This window comes from Phacochoerus africanus, chromosome 5, assembly GCF_016906955.1.
Source record: "Phacochoerus africanus isolate WHEZ1 chromosome 5, ROS_Pafr_v1, whole genome shotgun sequence".
NCBI lineage: Eukaryota > Metazoa > Chordata > Mammalia > Artiodactyla > Suidae > Phacochoerus > Phacochoerus africanus.
The window spans coordinates 45,470,058-45,493,618 of NC_062548.1; the positions used below are offsets into that span (position 1 = coordinate 45,470,058).

The 23,561-nt window shown below is 50.2% G+C and overlaps 2 protein-coding genes across 17 annotated transcripts in view; one reads left to right on the forward strand and one right to left on the reverse strand.

The window, feature by feature from the left end:
- UNKL (unk like zinc finger) overlaps positions 1–2,576 on the forward strand; it is a 67,481-nt gene extending 64,905 nt beyond the window's left edge. For all 14 annotated transcript variants that reach the window (XM_047780999.1, XM_047781000.1, XM_047781001.1 and 11 more), the window contains one exon: positions 388–2,576. In XM_047780999.1, the coding sequence (XP_047636955.1) occupies positions 388–543 (156 nt within the window). In that variant the 3' untranslated portion in view covers positions 544–2,576. The remainder of the gene's footprint in view (positions 1–387) is intronic.
- On the reverse strand, positions 2,440–23,555 carry GNPTG (N-acetylglucosamine-1-phosphate transferase subunit gamma). Of its 3 annotated transcripts, XM_047781013.1 has the most exons (11): positions 23,458–23,555; positions 23,273–23,330; positions 23,125–23,192; positions 3,897–3,951; positions 3,747–3,830; positions 3,568–3,661; positions 3,365–3,479; positions 3,205–3,287; positions 2,991–3,122; positions 2,834–2,915; positions 2,440–2,742 (listed from the first exon to the last, which is right to left on the reverse strand). In XM_047781013.1, exons 1-11 carry the CDS (start codon positions 23,507–23,509, stop codon positions 2,645–2,647), a joined length of 921 nt encoding a protein of 306 aa, XP_047636969.1. In that variant the 5' UTR covers positions 23,510–23,555; the 3' UTR covers positions 2,440–2,644. The 3 variants fall into 3 exon arrangements, with proteins under 3 accessions (XP_047636969.1, XP_047636968.1, XP_047636967.1); XM_047781012.1 differs by lacking the exons at positions 23,125–23,192; positions 23,273–23,330; positions 23,458–23,555 and having other exon boundaries at positions 2,834–2,905; positions 3,897–5,492; XM_047781011.1 differs by lacking the exons at positions 23,125–23,192; positions 23,273–23,330; positions 23,458–23,555 and having other exon boundaries at positions 3,897–5,492.
- Between the last annotated feature and the right edge of the window lie 6 nt (positions 23,556–23,561).

Consider the following 23,561-nt stretch of genomic DNA (forward strand, 5'->3'; position numbering starts at 1 on the left):
GCGCCTCCCTGGGTCACTCTCTAGGGTCCCCCCCCCCCACCCCGGCTTCTCATTCGTCCTCGTTACTGGTGTTGCGTGAAACCTCGGGCCTCGGCACATCCTGGGGCCTCCCAAGGGCTCCAGGCGCTGTCTCCCGCTCCATCCCCCGCCCCCTCCACAGCCCTTCTGGTGGTCGCCAGCCCGGCTACCCACGCCACCCACTGGCGGCGGCTCCGGCTCTGGAGCTGCGCCCCGCCCCCCCCCGTGGGTCCCTCAGGGAAGCGCCTTGCAGCCCGTCTTCTGCTTCCCGGGTGGCCCCGCCCCCTGCCTCGCCCTGCCTGCCCCCCTTTCGCCCCCGTAGCCAGGCCCCGCCCCCTCGCCCGCCCCTGACCGCGGCTCGCCCCGCAGGTGATCTTCCAGGTCCGAGCGAAGCAGTGCGTGGTGTGCGGGGAGCAGGCCCGCGGCGCCGTCCTGCGGCCCTGCCAGCACCACGTGCTCTGCGAGGTGTGCGCGGCCGGAGCGCCCGAGTGCCCCTACTGTGCGGGCCAGCCCCTGCCCTGGTGACAGCCGCCACCTCGCCCACCGGTGCCACCGAGGTCAGGACCCCGGCCCGTCCACCCACCCGTGGTCTCGTGCTCTCGTCGCAAACCCAGCAGCCCTGCACGGCCCGCCGGCAGGGGACCTCGCGGGCGTGTGGGCCAGGCGCCGTGACCGGATCCTGGGGGGTCGGGGTCGAGAAGCACTTTGCAGCCCGAGGAGTTTGGGCGGACGGTCCGAGTTGCTATGAGCTGCTTTTAGGTTCGTGTTTTTAACATGCGGTGACATGAAGCTTTACACGTGTACTGTGAACGTGTGTCATCCGGTCTCAGTCCATAGTCCATATGTGTTTTCGGGTCACATTCTGAAGTTAGCCTTTGGAAGTGAGCGTTAATCTGGTGAGAAATGCCTAGATAGGAGTTGGACCATTTTCAAATGAAGTGCAAACCCATAGTGTTTCTAGCAGAGGAACTATCACGGGAGGCGCTCCTGTAGGCGGTTTTAACTCTCCCAACACGGCCCGTGAACTGCAGCGGCCGCCGATGCCCGCGGGCTCCCGCGCAAGTGCCTGTGCCTGGGAAGGGCGGGGCCGCGAGGGGGCGGTGGGCTGGGGCTGGGGGTCCCGCCAATTGGACAAGGTGCGCGCCAACACTGACGGCCGCGGGCCCCCGCTTCCCAGAGCTCGCTGGCGGGCATCCCGGCCTCCAGGGTGACGCTGTCGCCTCATCTTTGTCCAAGTGGCCTGCCTATTCGCGTGACCATGACGTTGGGGAGGACCCGGCCGCCGTGGGGGGTGGGGCGGTGGAAAGGCTGCTGGACACGGGTTGGATCTTAGGGCAGACGTGTCTTCCGCGTCTGCTTTGGGTCCTGGGAGTCTGGGAGGAAGTGGAAGTGTCTGTCGTTGGTCCAGACTCGGCGCTCGGTGAGGCAGACGTAGATGGGCACCGCAATCGCCCAGTCTGCCACTGGGCGCAGAGCAGGGACCAACCCATCCCGGAAGGGACAGGGACACACCCCACCGGCCCCGGGCTGTGCCAAAGACTATAGATAGAGCATTTTTGTAAGTGCAAAGTGAGTTTTTATCAGTGACCAAATTAGAATGTATTTATTATAGTGAGAGGTTTCAAGCCTGTTTTCAGGAGACAGAAAGGAGAGCTGACACTTAGAGGCCGGTCCATGGAGTGCGCAGCGGGCCGGCTGCCGAAGGGGACAGACTCGGCTGCCGTAGTTCGACTTGGTTTTTAATTCTAGTAATGATTGATTAGCTCTTAGAAACTACGTATATTTTGTGCTACTGTTATCACTGTTTAAAATTATTTTTATTAATATTTATGCACCTGTTTCCCCCTCCAGGCCTTTGGCCTTTTGAGGGAGAACAGGGTAGTTTTATTATCAACATCCAGCCTGGACACTTTGCAATTGTAAAGGAGAACCATGAAGCTTTAGGTGTGTTTATAAGCTACTCGGGTCAGTTCTTGCTGGGGAGCTCGGCAGACCAGAGGGCCACGCTCCCGGCTCCCACGGCTGGGGCGGGGTGGGGCGTGGGCCCGAGAACCGGGGTGCAGTGGGAAGACCAAAGAACTGCCCAGACTCCACCCTGGCTGCGGGGGCCACCCTGCACAGGCCTCCCAGTCACAGCTCGGCCAGGCCCGGCGTCCCAGGGCGTCACTGTCCTGCCGGCGGGTGGCGGGAGCGCCGTGTATGGGAGCGGGAGTCACGTGGTGCTGGGCGAGGCCCCGGCTCTTGCTGCCCAACTCTTGTCAGCTCGTGTGTGGTCGGTGTCAGCAGGAGACCTCAGTGTGGGTGCTTCACGTGGGTTGAGTTACGGGAGCCCCAATCTATACCTTTGCTTTGAGTATTTAGAGGAGAATGTTACCAGAATGGAGTTTTAACCCAGAAGGTAGTATTTATAATGCGTAATCATTTCCTTGTTGTGAACCGTTTAAATGTAACACTTGTTAAATTTTTTACACTATAGCATTTATGCAATGGTTTACAGAATTCATGGAGTTATTTTTATCAGTATGGATAAAATGGAAATTAAAACTCAATCTTTATCATCTTGTCTGTCTGGAAGAGAAAGCGCGCCCTCTGGTGGGGACTCCCCACGCTGCGCCTCGCAGCCTGATCACAGGTTGTTGGCTTGCAGCCCCGGGTCGCCGCGTAGGTGCTCTGCCGTGGGGTCTGTGGGTGTCTTGGTGCCCAGGTGCTCAGAGAGGTAAATTTCTGCCAAAACACCAAGTGGTAAGAGGTCAGGCGATGCCTCGCAGGTGGCAGGTCCCAAGGCGGGCTGGGCACCACCCCAGGCACCACTGACCTGCAGGCTGTGTGTAGGGGATGCTGTGCTGGGTCAGCACGCTCCGCAGCCTCTCCAGCTCTGCTGACAGGGCTTTATGTGCCTAGAGCGTGAGTTCCAGGGAGAAGTCAGGCCCTTGGCGGGAGGCCGTCCAGCCCCAGGGAGGCCCCGCCAGTACCTCATGGCAGCTCTCCAGCGTCTCAAACACCAGGCCCTTGGCACCCCTGTCCTGCTGCACCCGCTCGCTTTGTTCTGGGGCCTTTAAATAGCCAGCATCCTCAAAGATTGACCTGAGCAACTTCTCATAGCCCTGAAGGTGGAGGATGAAGAGGGAGCACCCAGCCCGGGGCAGGGGGACCACTCAGCGGGGGGCACCCACCCTAGCCCCTCACCTGGGATGTGATCAGCCTGTCCGCCAGGTCCTGCTCCACCTGCTCCCACCTGTGCTGCAGGGCCGCAGGCAGGGTGGGGTACACTGAGGAGCCAAGAGAAACCAGACTGAGTTGAGCCCCTCTGCCCCCCATGCCCCTGGCCAGCCCTGGGGGTGCCCACCTAGCAAGGAGTGGGGGTGGCACACAAGGGGCGTCTCAAAGGTCAGCGCGTAGACACAGGTGCGCGGCTCGGACACGTGGGCCAACCGGTTGCTCTTCCCGCAGGTAAGCTCCACCTGGGGGTGGGGGCGACACCCAGTGAGTGGGTGGGAGGAGCCAGGGGCCACCTCCGCCCTCCCACCCCACCCCACCCCCACAGCCCACCTTGCTCTGCCGGCTCTGGGAGTGGCAGGAGTCGCCGTCCCTCATCCACATGCCCTTGAAGGTGTTGTTGGCTATTTCCCACTCGTGCCAGATGCTGGGGCGGGGTAGGGTGCATGAGCTGGGGGTAGGGGGGAGATGGCGAGAAGGGGCTGCAGCCACCCGCCCAGGCCCCCACTCACCCGAGGATCCCGCTGTAGGCGTTCCAGCGGAAGGTCTGCTCATGCTGGGTCACGTTGTGGAATGGGCAGAACTCATACTTGTACCTGGGGGCACAGCCGCTGTCAGGGGGGTCCCAACCCCATGCCACGCCCACCCCTCCCCTCACTCACGTGGCCTCCACCAGGCTGAAGCACTTGCCGGAGAGTCTGGAGAGGTGCCCGGGCCCTGGAAGGGAGAGCAGGACTTGCTGTGCAGAGAGCAGGCCCGAGGCACCCACAGAACCAGGGCCATCCAGGAAAAGCTCCAGCGCTTGCACGTTAAAGCTGGAGCCAGAGAGCATGGGTGACACCAGCCAAGTACAGGTCCCATCCCTCAGAAGCATCGAGAGAACCCCCAGAAACCAGCTGAGCTCACCCCCCGGTGGTTCTGAGAAACATCTGCAGCAACCAGCTGAGCAGGGCACAACCATGCCTCCGCCAGGCGGAAGGACGAGTCCCGTGGCCTGTTCACTGGCCCTCATGCTGCTACCCCAGGCTGACCTGTGCAATGTCCCAGCCAGCAGGGGGCTGCCAGGAGGGCTGCAGGGGGGCAGGGTTACGGGGGAACACCCACAACAGGCCATGCAGGGCCCAAGGAGAAGCTGGGGTGAAACTCCCAGAGCAGCCGTCCACACATGGCTGCCCTCCCGCCCCCTGGCTCCGAGCATGCCCAGCCTAGTGGTAAAGGCTGCTTCTCACAGGGCCAGGCTGCCAAGGCCAACAGTTTTCAACAAAACATCACAAAGGAACCACGGCCTCTTCAGAGGAAAGCCCAGACACAGGAGTGACTAAAGACTGTTAAACAAGTGTCTTCTATGTGAGTAAGTAGCTGGAGAGAAAAACAAGGAACTCAAGAATATCAGGGAAATGATACGTGGGCAGAGACGTGAACAGCACAGAAGGGAACCCACAAAAGCTGGAGCTGAGGAATACAACTGTAACCAATCCACGAGAGAGATGCAGCGAGGAGACAGCGGGGCACGCTGGGGGAGAAGGGCAAAGACTGTCTGAGGAAATGACTTTCCCAGTTTGATAGAAGACATGAACCTACAAATCCAAGGAGCACCCCGAACTCCAAGAACAATAAACCCAAGGAGACCCACACCATACCAAGAAGAAAAATGTCAAAAACCAAGTCAAAAGCAGCAAGAAGTGACCTGTCTCATCAAAAGGTCCTTAAGGTCATCAGCCCGTTTCTCTGCTACACCTCAGAGGCCAGAGAGCAGTGGGGTAGGAGAAAAAACTGCCCACCGAGGAGCCTACATACGGGACACTATGATCCAAAAACGAGGGCAAAGATGAGATAAACGCTGAGGGCTTTCATTTCCAGGCCTGCCCTGGCGTCCTGGCAGTCACCTGCAGTAAAGGCAGAGACACGGGAAAATGCTAGAGCAGTGCTGTGATTCTGATCTGCAGATCTATAGGGTTTCAAAGGCAGATGCAAGTACTGGACCAAGACAGCGGTTTGATAAAAGAAAAGCCAAGAAAAAATTAGAAGATTCAGTAACCAAAGTGAAAGCTCAGCTGCAGGCGATAAGAAGAATAAATAGTGCAGAAACAGCAAGTGAGTGACTTGGAAGATAAAATAACGGAAATCTCCCAATCAGGACAGCAGACTGAAGGCAGATTTAACAAAGGAAAGTGAGGCGTCCCTCTTGTGGTTCAGCGAGTTACAAGCCCCACTAGCATCCATGAGGATGCAGCTTCAATCCCTGGCCTTACTCAGCAGGTGAAGGATCTGGTGTTGCCGCATGCTTTGGCATAGGTCACAAACGTGGCTCAGACCCTGTGTGGCTGTGGCTGTGCTGTAGGCCAGCAGCTACATCTCTGATTCGACCCCTAGCCTGGGAACTTCCATATGCCAAGGGCACAGCCCTAAAAAGACAAAAAAAAAAAAAAAACAAGGTAAAGAGATTTCTGGGATAATATAAAGTGTGCCAATTTACATGTAATGGGGTCCCAGAAGGAGAAGAAAGAGAAAGGGGGACTGAAAATGTATTTGAAGAAATTATGGCTGAAAACTTGCCAAATCGAGGGAAAGAAGGAAACAGATATCCAGATACCAGAAGCACAGGGTCCCAAACAAGTTTGCCCCAAACAGAGCTACACCGAGACATGCCTATTAAAATGGTAAACGTTAAAGATGATAAGACTCTCAAGGCAGCAAGAGAAAAAGAGTGAATTACAAGAGAACCACCCCCCTAAGGCTTTCAGCTGATTTCTCTACAGATACTGCAGGCCAGAAAGCAATGGCAAGTTCTGAGAGAGAAAAATCTGCCACCTAGAACACTCTCACCAGCAAGAATATAACTTAGAACAGGAGCAGAAATAAATAATTTCTCAGACGAGCAAAAACTAAAATAACACAACAATACTAAATCTATCCTAAAGGAAATACTGAAGGGTCTCTCCTCTAAAAAGAATCAAGAACACATAGGAAGGTGGAGGTCACAACTGGAAAGCAATGACTGAGCCACTATACAGAAGAAAAAAAATTCTGACACCAATGACAAACACAGAAACAGCAAAAGAGTAAATGCGAAGATGTAAAAACGATCAAAATCACAAAATGTGGGGAAGGAGCGTAAGAAAATGTAAAATCTTTTTCAGAATCTGTTGGAGGCTATGTGACTGTCAGTCTAAAGCAAGTGGATTTAGGAAAAAGGGTTACCAGACTTGAAAAACCAGGCAACTACAAATCAAACCCAAACAACACATTCACAAAAACCAAAAAGAGGACACAAGCATAAGATAAAAGCAAATCACCCCCCCCCCCAAAAGAAAAAAGGAACAAAGGAGAAACACAATGAACTTGAAAACAAGGTTTAAAATGGTAATACATACATATGCATCAATAATTACCTTAAATGTCAATGGACTGAAGGCTCCAATCAAAACAGAGAGTGGCAGACTCAATTTAAAAAGGAGTTCCCGTCGTGGCGCTCGGAAATGAATCCGACTAGGAACCACGAGGTTGCGGGTTCCACCCCTGGCCTCGCTCAGTGGGTTAAGGATTCAGCGTTGCCATGAGCTGTGGTGTAGGCCACAGACATGGCTTGGATCTGGCGTTGCTGTAGCTCTGGTGTAGGTTGGCGGCTGCAGCTCCGACTGGACCCGTAGCCTGGGAACCTCCATATGCTGCGGGTGCGTCCCTAGAAGGCACACACACACACCACACACACACACAAAGAAAGCCTACAATATGCTGCCTACAGGAGACCCCCCTTAGGGCAAAGGACACACATAGATTAAAAGGGGATGGCAAAAAGGTACTTCATGCAAATGGAAAGAGCTGAAATGCTCACATCAGACAAACACAGACATTAAACTAAGTCTGTAAAGATAAAAAATGGACAGTGTATAATGATAAAGGGATGAATTCACCAAGAGGCTATTACACTCAGACATATATGCCCCAATACGGAAGCACCCAAATACAGAGAGCAAACACGAACAGACATAAAGCAAGAAACGGATGGGGATGCAGTGGCAGTGGACCTTAAGACACCATTCCCATGAATGAAAAGCTCTCTGAACGAAAGCAGCAAGGCAACAGTGCTCCTACATGACACACTGCAACAGCCGGACTCAGTATTTCCACGACATCACATCCAAAATGACCAGAAATACACTGTTCTCAGGTGCACACGGACCAACAACAGGACACAAAACTACCCTCAAGAAATGGGAGGGAATTATTTCCAGCATCTTTTCTGCCTACAACAGCATCAAACTAGAAATCAACCACAGGAAAAGAAATGAGAAAAAAATGACTATGGAGAATAAACAACATGCTACCTAAAAAAAACCAACGGGTAAACAAGGAAATTTTAAAAAAATGTAAATACCTTGAGGAGTTCCTGTTGTGACTCAGTGGTAATGAACCTGACTAGTACCCACAATGACACGGGTTTGAGACCTGGCTCTGCTCAGTGGGTTACGGATTCAGCATTGCCATGAGCTGTGTTGCCGGTTGCAGACACTGCTCAGATCTGGCACTGCTGTGGCTCTGGCGCAGGCTGGCAGCTGCAGCTCTGATACAACCTCTAGCCTGGGAATCTCCACATGCTGGAGGTACAGCCCCAGAAACCAGTAGCAGTAGTCATAATAACTTGAGACAAACAACACTGCAAACAAAACATCGACGCGAGGCAGCAAAAGCAGTTCTTAGACGAACATCCGTAGTGCACAGGCCTTCCTTAACACCAAGAAAGGGCCTTCCTGCTGGCGCAGGTTGCAGCTGTAGCTCAGATTTGGTCCCTGGCCCAGGAACTTCCGGAGGCCACAACTGTAGCCACAAAAGCGAAAAAAACAACAAACCCAAGAAAAATCTCAAATAACCTAACCCACCACATTAAAGAATTAGAAATAGAACAAACAAAACCAAAAGTCAGCAGAAGGAAGGAAAAAATAAAGATTAGAGAGAAAATAAATAAAAGAGGTGTTTTTTTTTTAAATGGAAAAAAAATCAATAAACCAAGAACTGGCTCTTTGACAAACCTTTGGCAAGGCTCACCAAGAAGAAGAGAGAACCCACATAAACGAGATAAGAAATGAAAAAGGAGTCTCAAGTGATAGCCCAGAAATATAAAAAGTCATAAGAGACTACCATGAACAGTTATACGCCAACACATCTGACAGCCTAGAAGAAAGGTACAACTTTGTAGAAACAAGTAGCCACCAAAGCTGAATCAAGAAGAAACAGGTAACTTCAACAGGCCACTCACTAGAAGTGAAACAGAATCGGTAATTTTTTTTAAAAAAACCTCCCTATAAGTCCAGGACCAGATGGCTTCACAGGCAGATTCTACCAAACGTACAAATTAGAACTTAACCGATCCTTCTTAAACTATTCCAAAAAATTGAAAAGGAGGGAACACTTCCAAAGACATTCTGTGAAGCCACTATCACCCTAATGCCAAAACCAGGTACCACCAAGAAAATTATAAGCCAATATGTTTGATGAATACAGATGTGAAAATTCTTAACAAAACTAAATCCAGCAACACCTAAAAAAGACCATACCAACTCCCACTGTGGCTCAGGAGGTTAAGAATCCAGCGTGCTTGCAAGCTGTGGTGTAGGTCCCAGATGTGGGTCAAATCCGAGCTGCTGAGGTGTAGGCCGACAGGTGCAGCTTGGATTTGACCCCTAGACTGGGAACTTCCATATGACACAGGCGGGGACTTTAAAGCAATGATAAGAAGAAGATTATACTGTGCACAGCCATGTGGGATTCACCCCAGGAGCACTAGACTGGCTCAACGAATGCCCATCAAGCAATGTGATACACCACCTTAGTAACACAACTGAAAGCCACGGGGTCATCACCATAGATGCAGAGAAAACCACTGACAAAATTCAGCATCCATTATGATAGAAACTCTTAAGCAAAGTCAAGAATCCAGTACTGAGACGGGATTAAGACGGTGGAGCAGAAGGACGGGTGCGCACCTTCTCTCAGGAAAACAACCAAATTCCAACCAACTGCTGAACAACCTTCAATAAAATAGACTGCCAACTACCAAAAAAGATATTGATGCTGGAAGACAAACAGGAGGCCGTATCAAGACGGTAGAAGGAGCAATTACATCGTAGAAACAATCCCATACCCCCCAGGCGGGCAGCCCACAGACTGGAAAGGAAGTGTATCCCACAGGCTCACCCACAGGAGCCAGAGTTCTGAGCCCCACGCCAGGTTCCCACTCCCAGGGACCTGGCGTCGGGAGGAGGAGCCCCCGGGGCATTGGGTGTGGAGGGGCAGCAGGGTGTGTGCGCAGGAGCTCCCCCGGGACTGGGGGACACGGAGACTCCACGCTGGAAAGGCCCACACAGGCCCTCCTGGGCACTGGGTCCCAGGGCCAAGCAGAGACGCCCCAGAAATCCGGGTCAGACCTGCCTGAGGTCCCTGGAGGATCTCCTGGGAAACGGGGTGACCGTGGCTTACCGTGGGGGAAGGTCTAAGGTTGCGGGCACAGTCATCAGCGTGACCTCCTCTAGGCCCCACCCATCAGGGCGGAGACGCCCCAGGCCAGACAACAAACCAGGTGGGAACCCACCAGCCCCACCCATCAGCAAACGGCTGCCTAAGGACCTGCCGAAATCCCGCCATCCCACAGCCACCTCTGATCCCAGCCGGAGCCAGAGCCCCACCCACCAGAGGGACAGGAATCGCGCCACCCACCAGGGGGCAGGCGGCAGTCCCTCCCTTCAGGAAGCCTGCAGCAAGCCCCCCCACCCACGTCAGCCACACGGCAGGGGGCAGACACCAGAAGCAAGAGAGGCGACAACCCCACAGAAAGGAGAGCGCACCCAAAATCTATACACGGTGAAAAGGCAGAGAACTGCCTGAGCTAAGGGAACAGGAGAACCCAAACTAGAAAACCAGCTAATCGATCTTGAGATTACCAACCTCCATGAAAAAGGACTTTAGACTAAGGATAGTAAAGACCACTCAAGAGCTTGGAAATAAACTGGAAGCAGAGAGTGATAAGTTATAAGAAACACTGAACCAAGAGAAGATTTAAAGATCAGGCAAAGCAGAGATACAGACTACAATAACTGAAATAAAAAATTCACAAGAAGCAACCAACAGCAGCACACAGGAGGCAGAAGAAGGAATAGGTGAGGTCGAAGGAGACTCGTGGGACTCGCTGACCCGGGACAGAAAAGAGAAAGAAGCCTGGAAAGAAGAGAGGTTCTGAGAGGCCCCGGGACGACATGAACGCACCAACACCTGTGTTCCAGGGTGGAGGTGGGGGAGAGGCCAAGCCGGAGAGAACATCTGAGGAGAGGGCCGGAAATGCCCTGACACGGGAAAGGACCCCCCCACCCAGACCCAGGAAGCACCTAGAGAACATACAAACCAGCGAGGGGCACCCGGGAAACGCAGACGCAGTGATCTGGGCGAACAAAACTGCAGACAGACACAGGGAAAGCAGTCCGGAAAAGAACCAAATAGCACACGAGGGAACCCCAGTAGAGTTCTTGGCTGCTTTTTCAGCAGAAACTCGCAGCCAGAAGGGAGCGGCACGATGTACTGAAAGGGATGAAAGAAAAACACCTCCAACCAAGATTCCTTTACCCAGCAAGGCTCTCATTCAGATTCGAAGGAGAAATCCAAAGCTTCAGAGACTAGCAAAGGCCGAGAGAATTGAGCACCCCTAAACCAGCTCCACAACAAGTACTAAAGGAACTTCTCCAGGTGGAAAAGAAAAGGCCGCAACTCGAAACAAAGTGTCACAAGTGACAAGGCTCCCCAGGAAAGGCACACATACAGTAAAGGCAGGGAATCGTCCACACTAACTGTGCCAGCAAACCAGACATCACAACAGAAAACCCAATCCCAAGAGAAAAGATGAGTGGATTAATTCCAAGAACTGACCTTAAAACTGTGATTAAAAACTTCCAACAAGGAGCTCCCGCACTGGGGCAGAGGAAGCGAATCCAACTAGGAACCATGAGGTTGCAGGTTCGATCCCTGGCCTCACTCAGTGGGTTAAGGCTCTGGCATTGCTGTGGCTGTGCTGGAGGCCAGCAGCTGTAGCTCTGATTGGACCCCTACCCTGGGAACCCCCACATGCTGCAGGTGTGGCCCTAAAAAGCAAAACAAACAAACAAAATCCCCCAACTTCCAACAAACAGAAGTCCAGGACCGGATGGCTTCCCAGGTGAATTCTATCCAAAATTTAGAGATTTAACACCTATCCCCCTGAAACTACTCCAAAAAATTGCAGGGGAAGGAACACCCCCAAACTCATTCTATGAGGCCACCATCACCCTCATACCAAAACCAAAGATACCACAAAAAAAGAAAATGATAGGACAATATCACTGATGAACACAAATGCAAAAATCTTCACCATAATACTGGCAAACCAAACCCAGCAATGCAGTAGAAGGATGGGACACCTGATCAAGTAGGATTTACCTCAGGGATACAAGGACTTTTGAATATCTGCAAATCAGTCAGCGTGATACACCACATAACAAACTGAAGAATAAAAACCATATGAGCCTCTCAATAGGTGCAGAAAAAGCTTTTGACAAAATCAGAGTTCCCATCGTGGCGCAGTGGTTAACAAATCCAACTAGGAACCATGAGGTTGCGGGTTCCATCCCTGCCCTTGCTCAGTGGGTTAACGATCCGGCATTGCCATGAGTTGTGGTGTACGTTGCAGATGTGGCTTGGATCTCACGTTGCTGTGGCTGTGGTGTAGGCTGGCGGCTACAGCTCCGATTAGACCCCTAGACTGAACCTCCATATGCCGCAGGAGCGGCCCAAGAAATGGCAAAAAGACAAAAAAAAAAAAAAAAAGCTTTTGACAAAATCCAACACCCATTTCTTTCTTTTTTTGTCTTTTCTAGGGCCGCACCCACGGCATATGGAGGTTCCTGCGCTAGGGGTCCAATCAGAGTTGTAGCTGCTGGCCTACACCACAGCCACAGCAACGTGAGATCCAAGCCACATCTGCAACATACACCACAGCTCATGGCAACACCGGATCCTCAACTGAGCGAGGCCAGGGATAGAACCCACAACCTCATGGTTCCCAGTCGGATATGATAACCACTAAGCCACGACAGGAACTCCTCAACACCCATTTCTGATTTAAAAAAAAAAAAAAAAAACCTCCAGAAAGTGGGCATGGAAGGAACCTAACTCAACATAATAAAAGCAATATATGACAAACCCACAGCTAACATTTTCAATGGTGAAAAGCTGAAAGAACTGCACTAAGATCAGTATTTAAAGAGGATGCCACCACTACATATAACATAGTTTTGGAAATCCTAGCCACGGCAATCAGAGAAGAAAAAAATAAAAGGAACCCAAATTTTAAAGGAAGAAGTAAAACTAACACTACCTGCAGATGTCATAACATTATACTTACAAAATCCTAAAGACGCCACCAGAAAACCGTTAGGGCTTATCAATGAATCTGGTAAAGTTACAGGATATAAAATCAATACACAGAAATCAACTGCATTTCCATAAAACTAACAATGAAAGATCAGAAAGAGAAATTAGGGAAACAATCCCATTTACCATTGCATCCAAAAGAAGAAAATACCCAGGAACAAACCTTCCTAGAGAGACAAAAGACCCATACTCTGAAAACTATAAGACACTGATGAAAGAAATTAAAAATGACACAGAGGGAAAGCTATACGACGCTCCTGGATTGGAAGAATCAATAGTGTCAAAATGACTATATTACCCAAGGCAATCTATAGAGTCAATGCCATCTCTATCAAATTAACAAGGGCATTGTTGACAGAACTAGAATGAAATATTTTAAAGTTTGTTTGGAAACACAAAAAACTCAGAATAGCAAAAGCAATCCTGAGAAAGAAAAACTGAGCTGGAGGAATCAGGCTCCCTGAATTCAGACTATACTACGAAGCTACAATCATCAAAACAGTACAGTACTGGCACAAAAACACCCAGAGATACAGATCAGTGGAAGAGGACAGAAAGCCCAGAATTAAACCCATGCCCCTACGACTAACTAATCTATGACAAAGGACACAAGAATATAAAATGGAGAAAAGACAGCCCCTTCAATAAAGTGGTGCAGAGAAAAATGACAGCTACATGTAAAAGAATGAAATTAGAATACTCCCTAACACCATACACAAACGTAAATTCAAAATGGATTAAAGACCCCAATACAAGATACTACAAAACCCTTAGAGGAAAACATAGGCTGAACACTCTGACATGAACCACGGCAATTATCTTCTCAGATCCACCTCCTTGAGTAAGGACAATAAAATAAGGAAATAAACAAATGGACCTATTAACCTTAAAAGTTTCTGCACAGCAAAGGAAAACCCTAAACAAAATGGAAAGACAACCCACAGAATGGGAGAAAATACTTTCGAATGAAGCGACTGACTAGGGATGAATCTCCAAAATACTAAACACCTCCTGCAGCTCAATACCAAAAAACAACCCCATCAAAAATGGGCAGAAGATCTAGACAGACAGTTCTCCAAAGAAGATATACAGATGGCCAAAAAACACATGAAAATATACTCAAGATCACTAATTACTAGAGAATTACAAATTAAAACTACTATGAGGTACCACCTTACACCAGCCAGAATGGCCATCATCAAAAAGTCTACAAACAATAAATGCTGCAGAGGGTGTGGAGTAATAGAAATCCTCTTACACTTGGTGGGAATGTAAATTGGTGCAGCTACTATGGAAAACAGTATGGAGATTCCTCAAGAAGCTAGAATGACCACATGATCCAGCAACCCCACTCCTGGGCATCTATCCAGAGAAAACCATGACTCAAAAGGATACATCTACCCCAGTGTTCACTGCAGCACTACATACAATAGCCAAGACATGGAAACAACCTAAATGTCCATGACAGAGGACGAGATCAAGAAGATGTGATGCATATACACATGGAATATTACTCAGCCATAAACAGGAATGAAATTTGCAGCAACATGGATGGACCTAGAAATTATCACACCAAGTGAAGTCAGTGAGACACAAACATCATATACTATCACTTACATGTGGAATCTGAAAAAAGGATACAATGAACTTCTTTGCAGAACAGGAACAGACTTGTAGACTTGAAACGAGGTTGGGGGGGATGGGCCGGGGCTTTGGGATGGAAATGTTGAAAATCAGGTTGTAATGATTAAGTTGTGCAAATATAAAGTTCACTAAAAAAAACCTGTTACTCAAGTGGGTGTGGACAGAACATACCTCACCATGATAAAAGCTATTTGTGACAACCCACAGCCAGTATGATACTTAATGGAAAAAAGACTTCCCACTAAAATCTGAAACAAAATAAGGATGCCCACTCTTACCTCCACTTCTATTCAAATAGTATCGGAAGTCCTTGCTACAGCACTCACATAAAAGAGTATCCAAATTAGAAGGGAAGAGGTAAAATTTATCATTCTATGTAGATATGATAGTATCTACAGAAAACCCTAAAGGCTCCACACACAAACCACAAGATCTGATAACAGAATTCAGCAGAGCCGCAGAACACAAGATCAACATTCAGAAATTGGCTGCATCTCACTGTACTAACAATGAAGTCTCAGAAAGAGAATATAAAACAAAAGACAAAAAAAAACCTTTTAAACCAAAAACAGGAGTTCCCGTTGTGGCGCAGTGGTTAACGAATCCGACTAGGAACCATGAGGTTGCGGGTTCGGTCCCTGCCCTTGCTCAGTGGGTTAACGATCCGGCGTTGCCGTGAGCTGTGGTGTAGGTCACAGATGCGGCTCGGATCCTGCGTTGCTGTGGCTCTGGCGTAGGCCGGTGGCTACAGCTCCAATTCGACCCCTAGCCTGGGAACCTCCATATGTCGCGGGAGCGGCCCAAAGAAATAGGAAAAAGACAAAAAAAAAAAAATTACACCAATACAAACAAAAAAAGTGCCCCCAAACCTAGGAATAAACCTGACGAAGGATATAAAAGATTTATACACTGAGAATGATAAAAGAAATTAAGGATGATTCAGGGAGTTCCCATGTGGTACAGCAGAAATACATCCAAAAAATAAAATAAAATAAAATAAAATAAGGAGAATTCAAAGAAATGAAAAGATACCATGTGCTCCTGAACTGGAAGAATTAATACTGTTGAAATGGTGAGTTCCCGTCGTGGCTCAGCCGAAAAGAATCTGACTGGTAACCAAGAGGACGCAGGTTTGATCCCTGGCCTTGCCTTGTGGGCTAAGGATCCGGCATTACTGTGAGCTGTTCTATAGGTTGCAGACACAGCTAGACCTGGCATGGCTGTGGCATAGGCTGCTGGCTACAGCTCCAATTCAACCCCTAGCCCAGGAATTTCCATATGCTGCAGGTGTGGCCATTTAAAAAAAAAAAAAAAAAAAAAAGGAAAAAGAACCTGGAGAATGGGAGAAAATATTTGCAAAGGATGCAACCAACAAAGGCTTCATAGCCAAAATATACAAACTCACAGAACTCAACAACAAAATATTAGACAACCTAATCAAAAGCGGAGCAGAAGACTAAATATTTCTTCAAAGAAGACACACTGATGGCCAGTCGGCACCTACAAAGACACACGGCATCACTAATTACTAGAGAAACGCAAGTCAAAATTACAATGAGGTACCACCGCACACCCGCCATTCTGGCCATCGTTTAAGGGTCTGCGAATAACAAATGCTGGAGAGGGTGTGGAGAAAACGGAACCCTCCTATTCTGCTGGTGGGAGTATTAACTGGTAAAACCACTACGGAAGACAGTATGGAGGGTCCTCCAAAAACTACATCCAGAACTGCTATGTGATCCCGCAATCCCCTTCCTGGGAGCGTATCTCAACAAAACCATAACTCAAAAAGACACGTGCACCTGTATGTTCATGGCAGCACCATTAACGACAGCCATGACACAGAAACAACCTAAACGTCCATCAAGAGATGAGCGGATTAAGAAGCTGTACTTACAGACAATGGAATACACTGCGCAGCCATGAGAACGAATGAAATAAAGCACCTGCAGCAACATGGACGGAACTAGAGACTCTCACACCAAGTGAAGTTGGTCAGAAAGAGAAAGATAAACACCGTATGATTTCACTTATATCTGGAATCCAGTGCAGGGCACAAACGAACCCTTCCACAGAAGAGAAACTCATGGACTTGGAGAACAGACTTGTGGCTGCCAAGGGGAGGGGGAGAGAGGGGGAGGGGCTGGGACTCAGGGGTCAGCAGATGCGAACTATTACACTGAGAACAGATAAACAACAAGGTCGCCCTGGACTAAACCATGGTGGGAAAGAATACAAAAATGTACAGAGTTCCTTGGAGTTCCCGTCAAGGCTCAGTGGTTAATGAATCCGACTAGGAATCATGAGGTGGTGGGTTCGATCCCTGGCTTTGCTCAGTGGGTTAAGGATCCGGCATTGCCGTGGGCTGTGGTGTAGGTCAGAGACGCAGCTCGGATCCCGTGTTGCTGTGGCTCTGGCGTAGGCCGGTGGCTACAGCTCCGATTGGACCCCTAGCCTGGGAACCTCCATATGCCACAGGAGCGGCCCAAGAAAATGGCAAAAAGACAGGAAAAAACAAAAACAAGGAGTTCCTGTCGTGGCTCAGCAGTAATGAAACCGACTTGTATCCGTAAGGATGTGGGTTCAATCCCTGGCCTTGCTCAGTGGGTTCAGGATCCGGCGTTGCCGGGAGCCGTGGTGTAGGTCGCAGATGCGGCTCGGATCCCGCGTTGCTGGGGCTGTGGTGTAGGCCGGCAGCTGCAGCTCCAATGAGACCCCTCGTCTGGGAGCCTCCCCTGGGAACCTCCACATGCGGCGTCTGCAGCCCTAAAAAGCACACACACAAAAACACCGCCCACGTTCCACTAACAGAGGAGGGAGAAATGTTAGACACCGCGGGAATGCAACAGACAAACCCCAGGAGCGGGGAAACACTAAATCGCCGAGGTTCCCCGCTGTGGCAGTGTCTCTGGAAGCTGGGCAGCACAGTGACAGGGGCAGGGACCTGGCATTGCCTCAGCTGCAGCGTAGGTCACATCTGTGGCTCGGATCTGATCCCTGGCCCAAGGGCTCCATGCACCACAGGGCGGCCAACAAAAAAGCAAACAGGTTCTCCGCCGGTTGATTGGGTTCTAGGGGAGATGGCGGCAGCCGCAGCGAGTCAAGAGTCAAGGGATCGGCGCCAAATTGGGCCTGCGGGAGATTCACATCCACGCACGTCATCGCTCTCCCAGCAGCCAGGGCGTCAGGGACTTCATCGAGAAACGCTATGTGGAGCTGAAGAAGGCGAACCCCGACCTGCCCATCCTCATCTGCGAGTGCTCTGATGTGCAGCCCAAGCTCTGGGCTCGCTACAAATTTGGCCAAGAGAAGAATGTCTCTTTGAACAACTTCAGTGCTGATCAGGTAACCAGAACCCTGGAGAATGTGCTAAGTGGCAGAGCCTGAAGCCTCCACTGAGGATTAAGAGCCAAAGCCCCAGCGCCAGGACTCTGATGGACAGAGCTCAATGTGGAGAAACGTGTTCTGTTCTTTATAAAGCTTGTGCTCAAAGTGCCGCCTCCGGATGTTTTGTTCCTTGTTCCACCCTCTTTGCTGGGAAACCTGGACAGCTGCATGCAAAGCAATGAAGCTAGAACACACCCTCACACCATGCACAAAAATAAACTCAAAATGGCTGAAAGACTTAAATATACGACAGGACACCATCAAACTCCTAGAAGAGAACATAGGCAAAACACTCTCTGACATCAACCTCATGAATATTTTCTCAGGTCAGTCTCCCAAAGCAATAGAAATTAGAGCAAAAATAAACCCATGGGACCTAATCAAACTGAAAAGCTTTTGCACAGCAAAGGAAACCCAAAAGAAAACAAAAAGACAGCTTTCAGAAGGGGAGAAAATAGTTTCAAATGATGCAACCAAGGGCTTAATCTCTAGAATATATAAACAACTTATACAACCCAACAGCAAAAAAACCAATCAATCAATGGAAAAGTGGCCAAAGACCTGAATAGACATTTCTCCAAAGAAGATATACAGATGGCCAGCAAACACATGAAAAAATGCTCAACATCGTTGATGATAAGAGAAATACAAATCCAAACTACCATGAGATACCACCTCACACCCGTCAGAATGGCCATCATTCATAAGTCCACAAATCACAAGTGCTGGAGGGGGTGTGGAGAAAAGGGAACCCTCTTGCACTGTTGGTGGGAATGTAAACTGGTACAGCCACTATGGAGAACAGTTTGGAGATACCTTAGAAATCTATACATAGAACTTCCATATGACCCCACAATCCCACTCTTGGGCATCTATCCGGACCAAAGAGACACATGCACCCACATGTTCATTGCAGCACTATTCACAATAGCCAGGACATGGAAAACAACCCAAAGGTCCATCGACAGATGATTGGATTTGGAAGATGTGGCATATATACACAATGGAATACTACTCAGCCATAAAAAAGAATGACAATAATGCCATTTGCAGCAACATGGATGGAACTAGTGACTCTCATACTGAGTGAAATGAGCCAGAAAGACAAAGACAAATACCATATGATATCACTTATAACTGGAATCTAATCTCCAGCACAAATGAACATCTCCTCAGAAAAGAAAATCATGGACTTGGAGAATAGACTTGTGGCTGCCCGGTGGGAGGGATCGGGAGCTTGGGCTTATCAGACACAACTTAGAGTAGATTTACAAGGAGATCCTGCTGAGTAGCACTGAGAACTTTGTCTAGATACTCACGTTGCAACAGAACAAAGGGTGGGGAAAAAAATGTAATTGTAATGTATACATGTAAGGATGACTGGATCCCCTTGCTGTACAGTGGGAAAATAAAAAATAAAAATAAAAAAAGCAAACAAATGGCAGAGAAACAGGGTGGGGGACCCGAGGTACACGCGGGTCCACGTCAAAGACACACAACACTGACCTTCGGCCCCGACTCAGACGGACCGGCCACAGATCAGGCCCTTATGAGACGACATGGGAGATACTCACAATACCGACCCTGGGGCTCTGTCCTTGACTGAGACACAGACTAAAATGTTGCAAAGGAAGTAAGTGGTGAAAAATTTGTTTCCAGTAAGCAGGGTGGCAGGAAAGAAAGAAGGGCGAGGGCTGGGCTGGGTGCGGGTGCTCACATACCCGCCTCCAATTTGGGGTGTGCCTGAAATTGTCCCAAACACACCCTTTTGTTTGTTTGTTTAGGGCCACACCCGCAGCATCCATATGGAGGTTCCCAGGCTAGGGCTCGAATCGGAGCTGGAGCCACCGGCCTACGTCAGAGCCACAGCAACCCGGGATCCGAGCCGCACCTGCGACCTACACCACCGCTCACAGCAACACCGGATCCTTAACCCACTGAGCGAGGCCAGGGACAGAATCGAGTCCTCATGGATACTAGTCTGATTCGTTTCCGCTGAGCCACGACAGGAACGCCTCCTGACAGTTTTGACGTGTTTTCAACAATGAGAAAAAACTCACGAGAGATACGTGCAACAAGACAGATGAAGCCCAAAAACATGCTGCTGAGAAACACGCCAGGTGTGCGTACGCGCGACTCCATCTAACTGACATCCAAGCGCAGACGAGATTAATGCACACCAGTGAGGAGCTCCTGTTGTGGTTCAGTGGTAACAAACCCGGCCAGCGGCCACGAGGACGTGGGTTCAATCCCTGGCCTCGCTCGGTGCATGAGGGATCCAGCACTGCTGGGAGCAGTGGTGTAGGTCGGAGACACAGCTTGGACCCTGAGTGGCTGTGGCTGTGGTGTACACTGGTGTCTACAGTTCCGACTCCAGCCCTTGCCTGGAAATTTCTCTATGCTGCGGGTGCAGCCCTAAAAAGACAGACAGACACACACACAGCAATAGGAGCCGGAGAGTGCTGGGGGGGGGGGGCGTTAGAGGGGGACACTGCACTCTTTTGGGCGATGGGAATGTTCTTGGCCTTGTCTTGGGGGGTGGAGACGACAGAGACATGTTCGGTTTCCAAACCTCATCGAACGGAACATGTCAACTACCTCGCGATAAAAACAGGCTTCAAATCTAAGCCAGGGATGTTCAAAACACAGAAAGAAGGAAGGCAAAGAAACACCCTTCTCACTGTTATTTTTACGGCCACAGCCAGGGCGTGTGGAAATTCCTAGGCCAGGGATTGAATCCCTGCAACCACAGCTGTGACCTACAGCACAGCTGTCGCAACACCAAATTCTTTAACCCACTGCAGCACCAGGCCAGCGAACAAACCCAGCCACAGCAGTGACAATGCTGGATCCTTAACCTGCTGAGCCACCAGGGAACTCCCACCTCTCCGATTTTCCTTCTGGGGAGGGGGCAGTGATCACCCACAGCCTATAGAAGTCCCCAGGCTAGGGACTGAATCCGAGGTGGGGCTGTGACCTATGCCACAGCTGCAGCAACACCCAATCCTTAACCCACCGCACTGGGCTGGGGACTGAACCGGTGCCTCCACAGAGACATGCTGGATCTTTAATCCACTGCACCACCTTTCTCCCCATTTCTTTGCTTTTCTATCAGATGTTTTTCAGAGTAAAAGCGAGTCCAGGTTTGTTTAGACTGGGCACTCACAACTGTGCCGGTTCTCTCTGATCTCACGGTGCCCCTGCGGCCAGTCCCTCCGGCTCCCACATCCTTGCTCAAGTCCTTATCTGGCCACTGCTTTGCAGAACCCCTCTTTCCCCAAGCCCAGTGCTAAGAGCCACATGCCTTCGTCCCCTTCCACTTCAGCTTTTAGGCTAAATTTCATTTAATCTTTTCCTGAACCCCCCCATTTAAAATGGCAACCCCGCAAAAAAAAGAAGAATAATAACTAAAAAAAAGGAGTTCCTGTCGTGGCGCAGTGGTTAACGAATCCGACTGGGAACCATGAGGTTGCGGGTTCAATCCCTGCCCTTGCTCAGTGGGTTAACGATCCGGCATTGCCGTGAGCTGTGGTATAGGTTGCAGACATGGCTCAGATCCCGCTTGCTGTGGCTCTGGTGTAGGCCGGTGACTACAGCTCCGATGAGACCCCTAGCCTGGGAACCTCCATATGCCGCGGGAGCGGCCCAAGAAATAGAAAAAAAAAGACAAATAATAATAATAATAATAAAATGGCAACCCCGGAGTTCCTATCGTGGCTCGGCAGTTAACGAATCTGACCAGCATCCGTGAGGATACAGGGTCGATCCCTGGCCTTGTACAGTGGGTTAAGGATCTGGCAATGCCATGAGCTGTGGTGTAGGTCGCAGATACAGCTTGGATACTGCATTGCTGTGGTTGTGGTGTAGGCTGGCGGCTACAACTCCAATTGGACCCCTAGCCTGGCATCCATATGCCATGGGTGCGGCTCTAAAAAAAAAAAAAAAAAAAGAGCATTTGGAGTCTTGGAGTTCCTGTTATGGGTCAGGGGTAACGAACCAACTAGGAACCATGAGGATGAGGGTTCAATCCCAGAGCCTCCCCCAGTGGGTTAGGTATATGGCACTGCCATGAGCTGTGGTAAGGATCACAGAATCGGCTCAGATCTTGCATTGCTGTGGCTGTGGTGTAGGCCAGCAGCTGCACCTCTGATTCAATCCCTACCCGAGAACTTCCACAGGCTGCAGGTGCTGCCCTAAAAAGCCAAAAGAAAAAAAAAAAAAAAGAGTTCATGGTGCAGCAGAAACGAATCTGACTAGGAACCGGAGGTTTCTGGTTCGATCCCTGGCCTCACTCAGAAAGTTAAGGATCCAGTGTTGCCGTGAGCCGTGGTGTAGGTCGCAAACTCGGCTCAGATCTGGCATGGCTGTGGCTGTGGCGTAGGCTGGCGGCTACAGCTCCAATTTGACCACTAGCCTGGAAACATCCATATGCCGCAGATATGGCCCTAATAAGCAAAAAAAAAAAAAAAGCCAAAACAAAAGAAATTTGGATTCGGTTTTTTTTTTTTTAAATAGTGATTTTTATTTTTTCTATTACAGTTGATTTCTTTTTTTTTAAATGGCAGCACCCACAGCACCTGGAAATTCCTGGGCCAGGGAGTGAATCCGAGCCACAGCTGTGACCTCCACTGAAGCGGCAGCAACCCAGGATCCTTTAACCCACCAATGCTCCACCAGGGATGGAACCTGGTGACAAGGTGACCTGAGAGGTTGCAGTCGGGTTCTTAACCCACCGCATGACAGAAGAAACTCCTGGATTCTTGTATTTACTAATCATTTAACGACCTACCAATTGCACTTCTGCCACGTACTAAGGAGATCATTCACCTGAGTGTAGAAAGAGGCAGCCCCCAGGGGGGATGTGCTCCTCAGCACTGTTTCTAACGGCGGAAAACCCTAAACACCACCACGCTGGACAAGAAAAGGATGCAGAGCCGAGTTATGGAACACTGGGCACCAAGAGCAAAGAGTGAAGACCCACATCTACCAGGAAGACGCACAGTGAAGCGAGGACAGTAAACAAGAAAACCTTTACCGCTCAAAAGGGGAAGGCAATGATCAGAAATTACTACACTTTTTTTTTTACTTGTAAACTTATGCATGTAAAAGCATAAAAAAACGTCTGGAAGAACGAAGACCAAACTGTTAACAGACTTCACCTCTAAAAAAAAAAAAAATTAAGGGCTAACTTGGTACAATAACGTTCTCGAACGTTGGCGCGCACCTGGCATAGTTTTAGAAGGCCGACAGAGTGCATGAGCCTCCGGGCCTTAGCCTTCGGGGCTCCTCTCCCAGGCTGCCCTTCCCTCTCCCGCTTCCCGGGAGCAGGCCCCCGAGAGTTGACGCCGCCCGCCTGGTGGGGAAGCCAGGCCGGCTCCCTGCTCCCTCCCAGGCCCCCGAACTCACCAGACACGGGCGAAGGATCCCTCTTGGGCTGGAGGCGACTGGTCTGGGGCATGAACGGGTTGTTGAGGCTGGAGGAAGCAGGAGGGTCAGGGGGAACCGGGTCCAGGCCGCCCCGCCCCGCCCCGCCGGACGCCGAAAGGCCGCTCACCCGAACGTGTTGGGCTCCTCCACCACCTTCATCTTGGCGGCACCTGAGCGCGCGGGCCCTGCAGAGAACAGGTGGTGAGGACGCGGGCGGGCAGCGCGGGGCGGGGACGCGGGGACCGGAAGAGGGCTCCGGGAAGCAGGGTACTAGGTAGCGGCGGGATGTGCAGGCAGTCCGGACACACTAACCGCGTTCCGCGAGCCCGAGCAGCAGCACAAAAGCCGCCACCCTCGCCGCCATGGCACCGCGGCCGCGGGTGATCACGTGAGCGCCCGGGTCACGTGAGCACGGA

What these genes read in the sequence shown, in the direction of transcription:
- GNPTG (XM_047781011.1), bottom strand. Translation starts at nt 4,432, where the DNA reads ATGCTCGGAGCCAGGGGGCGGGAGGGCAGCCATGTGTGGACGGCTGCT. An exon ending in CCCAGAGCCGGCAGAGCAAG is followed by an intron (nt 3,480 to 3,567) that starts GTGGGCTGTGGG and finishes CCCCACCCCCAG; the next exon opens with GTGGAGCTTACCTGCGGGAA. An exon ending in CGCTGGAGAGCTGCCATGAG is followed by an intron (nt 2,916 to 2,990) that starts GTACTGGCGGGG and finishes CTCACGCTCTAG; the next exon opens with GCACATAAAGCCCTGTCAGC.